Raw genomic sequence first — 11173 nt, forward strand, 5'->3', positions numbered from 1 at the left:
TATACTCAACTATGAAAAATGCTGTTCAAAAATCAACCTTTATATGCAATTTTTTTCCAAAAATCCTGTAATTGAAAGCTTAGTAAAGTATTTCAGTCATTGCAAATAACTGGAACATAAAGTCCCCTATCCCTCCTACATCAGCCACTTTGCAGTGATTGGAGGTACCAACCATTTCCAATCTAATCCCGTGGCTTTTCTCAGCTGCAGAAAACATAGAAACCCTAAAAGTTAACCACATCGTAACGAAATTAGTTTTACGACCAAACTTTTCGCTGCTCCGTTCAGTTTGGTTGATTGCGCAGCTGGAGCAAAATCGCACCCTCATCAACAGAAGTTCACATTTTCAGTTGGCGAGAGAAACGAACAAAAAAAAAACACACGGCCAATTTCGTCTTTCTTTGCAACTTTTTCAATATAATTTTTGTTTTCTGGCAAGGATCGAAGTTATCAGTGTGCTTGTGAAAATAACCAGCGAATTGGCACGCTATTACATCATCTTGAGAACAACAGATCTTTATATGAACATATATCTACTACGGAAATGCTCTCGCCTCAAATATTATAACCGAGGTTTCTCATCGGTAATTAAAATAGTCATAAAATAATTCACTGCCGTCGGTCGTCAAAGCGTACGGTCTAGACCGAGGCTAAATGTGTTCGTAATTCTAGTCAACCGGCGAGATTTCCCCCGTCAGCAGTGATTTCCCATTTATAAGCCTATTAACCGAAGCGTCCAGGCACCGATTGGCAGCAATGGCAGTTAATGCGTTACAAGCTACCGGCCTCCATCCGTTATGATTGCCGTGAAACACCAGCAGAACATAATAAGAAAGATGTCAGCGTTCATATAAACCGATAATCGTTTCATTTGAGCGCCCTCCCGAGTAATTTCCGCCGACGCACGGGAAGGTGTGGCGTGCGGCCTCGGTGCCTGATGGAAGTCGCGACCGTAAAACCAATGCCGCCACCTTTTCCGACGAGCAATTTCTTAACAATATATGACATTACCACCCTTCTTCCGTGGCTTAGGGCGAAACCTTGCGAGAGGTTTGGATTATTATTATGGACTGGTACACATGCTGTCACTTTCTGTGCGACATACGTCATTTCCGGCGTGAAGCCAAATGTGACAGGAAGGAAAAGTCTTCCGAAAAATGGAAAAACAGTTTTTTTTTTCTTTTTATGCGCGTTCGCAAATGAAGCTCTAAATGAGTGTCACATTATAAGCTGTTTATGACGCGCGTAATGGAAAGATAGGAAGTTTTTGCGCTTCCACCGTAGCCGTTACACGTCCGGGGGGGGGACCTTGCTGAATGTTTTCGTGAGAATTCCCTTTTTTGCTGTGCAAAATTTTGAATATTAATTTGCTACATTATATTTTCAATTTCACTAGGTATGAAAATTAATTTCATATTGAGTAGTAGGTAGTTTTTTGTATCGTCGGGATAAGAACCTTTTTATTGCGAGTCGCGTAGTGGTGGAAATCTCAAGTAAAATTAGTATTTATTTTTTTCGAAAGTTGTGATTATGCCAAAATCCCACGACATATGTTTCTGAACATCCAGCCATCCTGAAATAAAACCGCATGTCATGTAACTAGATGCTCAAAATCGCACAAAGCACGAGTTCACTGTACTTAAACATCAGCATCATGCTGAATGAAATAAGTCGACTTTCTTGGGAGTGATAATTTTGATGGAGTCAACATACAAATAAATATACATATGAATCTTGACTCTTAATTCGATTTATTTTTACTAAATTACTTCTAAATAAATTTAGTAACTAAATAATTGATGAAAGCTGTGTAGTATTAAAGTCTATCAGAAGCTTAAAAACATTTCAATGTAAAATGTGGAATTATAAATTATTTCCTAGCACGTGATATTGCTGGACCATCAGGATTAGGAATCTCACAACTACTACTTAATTCTCCAGGAAGAATTTATTTTAATAAATCCCGTTTTACGTATAGTTCCATTAAAACCGGATAGAGTCGTCCTGCTCCATGAAAAAATCCCTGTTCGCTCGGAAAGCTTTTTGTCACACATACATCATATTTATACAATTCTCCCAGCAAAGTATCTGCAACGTATCCCAGATAACGCTATAAATTACGTACCATTGTTTCATTCCAATTACAATTTCTGTACTCTCTCTTTGCAGCGAGCCAAGCGGAGTACCTGCACGGATCCGCTAACAAAGCGACGGTTACCGTTTCTGGAAATGTTCCCGGAGGATTTGTTGTGCCACGCGAGCGCTCTCAGCAGTCTGGCGCTGAAATTACGCTTCCGGTTTCTGGTCATCTGCCTGAACGTGCTGCTGATAGCGGTGCATAAATCTAGGATCTTGATATTTTAATGTTCGCCTCCCACCAAACCGGTCCCGGTGCAGCCGGCAGCCACCCCCCAGCAGGGTAACAATAACACCTGCCCGCTGCTGCACCGACGGATACACTGAACGCTGATAATGTTCCGATTCACCAGGAGGAATTTACTTATCTCAGTATTGAGACAGTAGCATACTGGACGCTCCAGACGGTAAGGACGAGTAGTTTGTAAGCGATTAACTCTTTTTAGCGTATAGAATATTGACAACCCGTTGTACATAATAGTGAGTCTAATTTTTTATAAGTACAAGGTCCAAATTAGTGTTAACTTTAATGGTGCGCTAAACATGCTAAACCGGGTTCGGAAGGTTCGGATCGCTCCGAAGCGCTTGGTTAGGACGGATGTATGATTGTATCAGCTGCCGATGCCGGTATTTAGCAAAACAAAAAAAAATGTATTAAAGCCAATGCATGTGAGTTACAAAAGTGATTTGTTTCCCATAATGAAGAACAATGCTCCTCAAATGTGATATAAATTTGCTATAAAACAAAGCGAGAAAAAAAAACAAAGAAAAACTCATTCAACAGAATAAAATAATAAGTAAGACGAGAAGAGTATAAAAATGATTGTTGATTTTACCATTTATTTATTAATTTATGATTTCCTGTGCATCTGAGCACATGGATATTTTCTCAATCCGCCTGAAAAAGAAAATAAGCACAATGAATCCGCCAACATAACACAGTATACCTACAATGCTTCCAGAATCACACCAAAAAAGAAACGCGTCACCGGTTTTGCATTGGAAAATACTCATAACACTGATTCACTTTTACTTTTACTGAACTCTTCATTTCCACCAGCAACGAATGTTGGACTGGAGTATTTATTTTCACGATCAATATTCGACGATGCGGTTGGCATAGCGAGCAAACAGATTCGCTTAAAATTATGAAATCTGAACCTTATTTTGCACCACCATCGTTGAGTTCCGGGAATAATTATTTGACATAAAACAAAATTGGTATCAATTACTCTCAATTCTGTGAAAATATGGAATTGTAAACGTTAAAGCCTTGTTTCTCTAAAATTATAATTTTTATTAGGCAGCAGCTTTATCTGACAAATAAAACTCCCCGGCAATGGCACCCATAAAGAGAAAAAAAAAAGGATTGGCTGATGAAAATCGAGCACAACATGCAAATATTTAATCTGTTGCCAGCCCGTGCATCCCTCGGGCCATAAACCCCATTTAATATTTTAATTGTACTCATATTTTAATCCTCTACCCTCTATCGAATTCATCAGCTTCGGGTGACCGGAATGGATTTTATTTATAGGCAGATATTTTTCACATGTTGAATCGATTTTGGAACCGAGCGAGAATAAAAAGGAGGAGAAAAAAAAACACATTTATTCAAACGAACAGCCAATATACTTTCATCGCAGATCTGTTTGTGCGACATCGGAAAATGAACGGCAATTCTCGTCAATGTGTTGAAATTGTTTTTTTTTTTTTGCTGGACAGGAATTAATTAATTCAATCACGAGCGCCTAACAGAGGTTTGGGTGGTATTGACTTTTAATTTTTTGTTTTTCATATGTTACTAGAATGTATGTGTGCATAAAGTATGTTTGTGGAAAAGCTCGGCCTGGTTGAAACAATGAGCCTGTTGTTGGATTTACAATTGTTTAAAATTTGCGATTTATTAACATTATTTGCGTTACATCTGCTGCCTGGAGAATCAGTGTAATAATTGTTAATTATAACAACAATTAAATAGAAACACTTAGAAATGAAGGATAAATTGCATCTTTGGATAACATTTCATAAATTGTACCAGGCAAACCGATATTAATGCTTGAAGCATTAAACTTACTCCTTCTAAATAGTTCAAGAAGCTAAATAATGAATTTACGCATTTTTCTCTACGGAGTATTTGCCATAAATCGGTTTTTCTCCGCACTGTTTTTATTGGAAAAAAACTTTCTGATATATTCTAATACAAGTTTCAATTTTGTTTCGTTGGGATCATCACCGCCTAATTTTATTTCTGTTGAATTATCGAAACGTCCGGAAATTTGTGGCATTTAATTTATTTCTCACCGATAAACGTCGATAATTCAACAGAAATAAGGTTCAATTTTCAAATTAACTCTTTTTTTACCGAAGTTATTTTACTTTAAATATGGCATTTTTTTCTCATGAAAAACCCTATTTTGGAAACTTCCTGTCAGATCAAAATCACGTCCTGGATAATAAGGCAGAAAAATATGTGTGTTCTGAAAAACAAATCATGGTAAAAGAAATATAAACACAATAAGGGACTTTTGAGCGTTTCTATGTAAGTTTTACGGATTTTGGCAGTATGAGGCCGAGCATTGTCATGCAGTAGAATCACTTTCTCGTACCTCTACTCATATTGTAGCCGTTATTCGTGCAATGCTAGTCTCAATTGCATCAATTGCTGTCGATACCGTTCTCCAGAGATGGTTTTGTTTGGCTTCTACAGCCAACAATAAATAACACCGAACTGATCCCACCAAATACGCCAAATTCGCAGCATTCATTCAGCCGACCCGACGACGTGAAAGTATAACTGAGCAGTCCCCATGACTTTCTTTCTCTAAGTTGCTGTAATGAATCCCTTCTTCATTGCCCGTTACGATGCGATGAAGAAAACCTTTCCTTCTATACCGTTGGAGCAGTTGTTCGCAGGTGGGAACACGACTTTTAGCTTCAAATCCCAATTGGTTCTTCATGATTCCTGTTTTTTAATTATTCCCAAATCAGGCATTCCCTTAAAAGTCGCATGGGCAACTCTAAATATAAAAGCAAGTTGTTTTTGCGTTTAGTTTGGATCCTCATCGAGCAAACCTTCTATTTAAGCGTTTTTAAGGTTTTTGGCCTTTTTTCACACAGACAGTCGTTTGCCTATGTAAACGATTTGTTGTTGTTGATGATACTATGTTCGCTCAAGTGCACAACGACACGCCCACCGGAAGTATAACTGTCATTAATCACATATAAAGGCTAGAATGCAACAATTTGATCTTCATTGTTCATCTGATCACTATAAGAACAGGATGATTAACTGAAAATCGTATCAATAAGTAGCAAGCAAATTTGCCGCAGTGCAGCAGGCAACAAGGGGAACTGTTTCATTATTCTTCTCAGCCCATATATTCATCTTATACAACATGAAAACACAATTAAAAACAGGAAAAACGCATATTTTCTAACCAAACCAATCTACTTATCCATGAAATGGATTCTTCTCAGTTCACTTTAGATTTCTCCTAAAGTAGAATCCTCAAAAACTCACTTGGAAGCTCTAAATTTGATAAAACAGTCGGGCATCTGCACTCGGAAACTCATTTATTTCAATCACCTACATCAGAAAACGAAATCTGCGGATTGCTCTATACGGCCACAACGGGACTCGTCCAGCAGCCAACCAAAGTTGTTTTCATCATTAGTTGACCACTTTTTATTTTAATCACTAAACAAAATCACTCAGTACACTAAAAATACTTTATTCCTTAAAATGTTCTCCTCAAATTTTCAACAAGCGGTAATTAGCAGAAATATATAAGATGAAATTTAACAATTCCTAAATCGCAAGTGTGTGTATTTTCATCTGTTTTCACTGCGTTGAAAATAATCAAAAGTTGCCAAAATAGTTTATTTGAATACGAAAAATTCATACTGAATATGTTGAATTATTAAGACAGCACTGCAGTGTTTACGTAGGTTACCAATTTTGCACGTAAACGACTACAGCGGATACCTAGGTAACCTACTAGGACGGTTTGCGACTAGGTTCATTCATGAAGGTGTAATTCATTCATGATTATTAGTGCGATGAATATGGGGGCGTCGTGATATGTAATATTGAGCAGTGATTTGGGTTTTGAGATGAATATGGAAGAGTTGTGAAAAATGGTTTGTTTTTCAAAGCTCAGGATAAATCTAGCTAACTTTACTAAATTTCCAATGCTGGGTAATTCCATAAGAGCATGTAAGCGTAAGTTTATTTGTTCAATGATTTCGTGAAAATCCCCTATTTTATGTTTGTATAAATCTTACTGCAACACAGGCTCATTCGATTGTAGCATTTCGTAGCGAACGGCGCCTCGTTTTTTAGTGCATCAAAATTGTTCAACTAAAGTAATTATTATTTTTCTGCCATTCGCCAGAACGTTGCTAATAGTGATAAAAACCTTAAAATCTCACTTTTCTTCTTAGTGTTCACTTTTGACCACAGAGGATATAGCAACGATCGAAAATGTTGTAATGTCTCCACCATTTCGTCGTCTTTATTTTTATAAAGCAAAGTCTTGGTGCTACATTCCGATTCGGAGCTCTACCTTCTATTTAATTAATCACAGACTTCGTAACCAACTGTTTAATGTACAGGACAATTACGAAACTAGTGCTACGACCCAACTGACACTAACAGTCTCTCCCGAGTCGATACTGGAACCTACGACGACTGGCTTGCTAGATCAGCATTGTACCTCGAGACCAACTGGAAGGCTCTTGACCTATATACTGCGTTTATATTGCATTTATATGATCCATCAATGGAATTTTTTTAACTTGTTAATCAAACGATTTTGCCGAGTTGCGTAGTTGCATTAATCAAACTGTTTTATTTGTATTACATATACTAAATGACTCGATAACAACAACAAACAAATTTCAAACATAATTCTAACTAGCTCTATAGTAAAAATATGATCGCATTTAGTGAAAAGCAATTTTAACATTTCAATCGTCTGAAAGAATTCTGGAACTGCATATTTCATAATTTGCAACGTAATAAAATTCAGCATTTGGCCAGAACCTGTTTGTGACCTTGAGAAAAAATTTTTAATTTGGACTAGGCTAATTGTAATGTATACTAGACAGGAGGAATGAAACAATTCACTTTGAGCTAGTGTATTTCGCAATAGCTTCAGCTTCGGACCCAGCGTACTTGACTAGCTCTCCTGGTTACAGTAATTATACGGAAGGCTAAACCTAGCTGCTCTGCCACTTGTCCTTGGCCCACTTGTGCCTTCGATGTCATTTTAATGACATGTTTGTTGACGGTTGAACAGCTGACGGAAAACCAATGCACTTCGCGCGCAACGTTCGTCTTTATACCGAAAAAACACGCAGCGCAGCCCAACTTGTTTTTTACTTTCTTCCATAATACCATATGCGTGGTCCCGCCCACTGCGTTATTCCTCTTCGGTATTTAGGACAATCGCACGGGCCTATTTCTTCACATAATCATTCGTTCGATTACCGACTCCTACGAGAGTCGGGTGTACATTTTAAATTCGATTCCAGTTCACATTTATTATTCGTGTTTCTCCTGATTTCCTACCAAGCCAGTTTTAAGGCCTATGTTGTATTGAATGCGATGCGGCGTCAATTGCGTCGATACAGTTTGGAATGTGTTTCGACGAGCGTCGATTTTTATTGTTGATGTTATTCCTCACGAGATAAAAGTCACAGTTCGCGCCGCACCGCATTTTGAATATTAAAACAGTATTTTTGATCTGCACTGTATTTCATGAAAAATAAAAAGTTCACACCATCAAATCACATTTACAACTGATTTAAAACAGAACTACAACTTTTGCGACCATTTTTCAATTTTGTCTCCATTATACACTGCTGTTGAACACATATTCACCACTGCTGGTTTTAAACATGTTATGAATCAGTTTTTACAGCAATTCGTAATACATTTACAACTTTAACTTATTATTTTGATTTAAAACATCATTCCGATTTAAATCATCAATGCTAGTGAATTAAAACCTAATGTTTTCCCTGTAACTTATTTATGACTTATTTATAACTTTTTCCTTTAATTTTTTTCGTAAGAGATGTTTCAGGTGTTACTAGTGTATCATGCAAATAGAACCAAATTTGGCATGTGAATGTTTTCAGGGATAACAAATATGTCCATGGTGGTTTCAAACTCTTCCCTCATACCAGGGGGGGAGGGGTCACATACCAATAAAACACAAATTTCTGCACATCTGGAGAACTAATCAAGCAAATGGAACCAAATTTGGCTTGTGAGTGTTTTTAGAGGTAGAAAATATTTTTATTGTTCAATACCTCTCCTTCATATGAAAGGGATAGGTCCCATACAAAAACGAAACTCGAAACTCGAGAACATAACGAGTACACGGAACCAAATTCAGCATGTGGTGGCTTTTGGTAGCAAGATTTTTTTTTTATGGTCGTTCGATATTCCTCGCTCTTCTGGAAGGGCGGGCTCTCATACAAATCAAGCACAAATTTTTGCATAACTCGGGAATTTACCAAGCAAATGGAATCAAATTGTGTGGAGGTTTTTAAGAGTAATACATGTTTCTATGATGGTTTGACACTCCGCAATACACTGGAAGCGGGGAGGTCTCCCAGACAAATAACACAGACAATTCATCCATTTTTCCGGAAAACAGCCTTAAACGATCAAGATGATGCACAAGAGCCAAAAGTCGTCTCCGACCACCATTTTTAAATGTAGATGGCAACTTCCAGTTTGGCTTGTGAGTGTTTTTAGAGGTAGAAAATATTTTTATTGTTCAATACCTCTCCTTCATATGAAAGGGATAGGTCCCATACAAAAACGAAACTCGAAACTCGAGAACATAACGAGTACACGGAACCAAATTCAGCATGTGGTGGCTTTTGGTAGCAAGATTTTTTTTTATGGTCGTTCGATATTCCTCGCTCTTCTGGAAGGGCGGGCTCTCATACAAATCAAGCACAAATTTTTGCATAACTCGGGAATTTACCAAGCAAATGGAATCAAATTGTGTGGAGGTTTTTAAGAGTAATACATGTTTCTATGATGGTTTGACACTCCGCAATACACTGGAAGCGGGGAGGTCTCCCAGACAAATAACACAGACAATTCATCCATTTTTCCGGAAAACAGCCTTAAACGATCAAGATGATGCACAAGAGCCAAAAGTCGTCTCCGACCACCATTTTTAAATGTAGATGGCAACTTCCAGTTTCAGCCAAACATGACCGAATACCACCCAATATGGGTATTTCTAGAATCGAGGTAATGCACAGAAAGCAAAAGGCGAGGATGTTCCAATTACGATAAAATGATTTTAAGCTATTTGACTTTTGAGTTTGCTCGTAACCAATATCCGATTATCATGCATTTGCAAACTATGAACAAATCGCACGGAATCAATTTGGAATGCTTGAAATTATTTGAATAAAGTAAAAATCAGCGGGACGAAGTTTGTCGGCTCAGCTAGAGCAATATAATTCAACGAGATTGAATAATAAATTGTGTTTTTCAATTTTAAAAGAAAAAAGCAGAATTTTGTTTATTTTAGAAAATATATTTCATTTTATACAATTTTTCTTTTGTTATAGTCCTGATCAGATTCTTAAAAGTCACATAAAAATTATGCATTCAATTAAATCTTCAATAGACTTGCTTACGAGGATGGTGAACATATTTCTCTGAAAAGGCCGTACACAACTGCGCGGGTCAGCAGAAAAATTCCAGCTGGCGAAATTTGCACAAGACGAAAGTGCAAGCAGTACTTGACTGTTCCAAGTGAAAATCGCTGAGAAAAAATTGGCGTTTTTGCATTGTTCGATGCTGTTCGTGTGTCACAAGAATTGTAGCATTTGCTTACGATAGAAAAATGCGCCATATTTAATAGTTTATATGTTCTTCGTCTTCGGTATTATCGTGCAGACGGGTTTTTCTTACGTAACATTTATAAACCTATTTCTAAAACTACTGCTGGTCATATGAAATTCGAAAAATTTACAGACGTCGCTGAATTCTTTTAGGCAGGAACTGAGCAGCTTGTTATAGTCATAGCATATCCTTTGTCCGGGTATAGAAATCATTGTTCCGTTTCGCAACTGGCGCTGGGGAACGTTTATTTGAATTTGCCGGAGATGATCTGAGCAGTCAATATTGTTTTTCTTGACGTCGAATACAATCAAACGTTGAAGTTTTAGTCGCCTTGTTGAGAGCAATTTCAGGTCAATTAAACGACATCGTTTTGGGTAGTCAGGCAAATTTACAGGATCATTCCACGGTAGACGACGAAGAGCAAAATGTAAAAAGCATTTTGAATTCGCTCGTACTGAATGCGAATAACCTTAGGGATATGGTAGGGGGTCCAATTGGGAGCAGGGTATTGTAGAACACTGCGTACTAAAGTATACACAGTCTTAAAATCGTATACGTCAGTGAATAGTGAAGCATTGCGGTTAATGAATCCGAGGATCGAGAAAGCTTTGGTGATAATGGCGGAGATATATTGGTTGAAGCAGATTTTGGAATCCATAAAGACACCCAAGTCGCCATACTGCACACGGTTCTGTGAAGTAGTGGTGATGTTGTACAGATGATTGATCGAATCATGATAGTGACTGAAAGTGATCACTTCGCATTTGTTAATGTTCACGTGCATCCCGTTTTCATTGCACCAACGTGAAAGGATATCGATGTCGATTTGTAAACAAATGCAATCCAGCATGGACTTAATTATTTCGAACTGAATTTATATTTTTAACAACGGCTTTTTCCCGTTAACACGCAAGTTCATCAAGCAGACAGTATGTGAGTAGAGGAAGAACGAAAAATAAGCGAACTGGAAATATGATACAGATTTGGAAAAATATACCGCATCCCGACGGGACGCGGTATATTTTTTCCAAATCTGTATCATATTTCCAGTTCGCTTATTTTTCGTTCTTCCTCTACTCACATACTGTCTGCTTAATGAACCTGGACTTAATTACTCGAAGGATTTTGAGGTCATCGGCGAAAAGAAGAAGA

The 11173-nt window shown here is 37.6% G+C and overlaps 2 protein-coding genes across 2 annotated transcripts in view; one reads left to right on the top strand and one right to left on the bottom strand.

Moving 5' to 3' along the window:
- The window catches only part of LOC129726923 (chaoptin), a 471022-nt gene extending 466907 nt beyond the window's left edge, over positions 1-4115 (top strand). Inside the window, exon 7 of the mRNA XM_055684186.1 lies at positions 2170-4115. Coding sequence (XP_055540161.1) covers positions 2170-2364 — 195 coding nt within the window. The 3' untranslated portion in view covers positions 2365-4115. The remainder of the gene's footprint in view (positions 1-2169) is intronic.
- Positions 4116-10409: 6294 nt separating this feature from the next.
- Positions 10410-10805, bottom strand: LOC129728340 (uncharacterized). Its single transcript, XM_055686777.1, has one exon. It carries the CDS (start codon positions 10803-10805, stop codon positions 10410-10412), a length of 396 nt encoding a protein of 131 aa, XP_055542752.1.
- Between the last annotated feature and the right edge of the window lie 368 nt (positions 10806-11173).

Source organism: Wyeomyia smithii, chromosome 3, assembly GCF_029784165.1.
Source record: "Wyeomyia smithii strain HCP4-BCI-WySm-NY-G18 chromosome 3, ASM2978416v1, whole genome shotgun sequence".
Taxonomy (NCBI): domain Eukaryota; kingdom Metazoa; phylum Arthropoda; class Insecta; order Diptera; family Culicidae; genus Wyeomyia; species Wyeomyia smithii.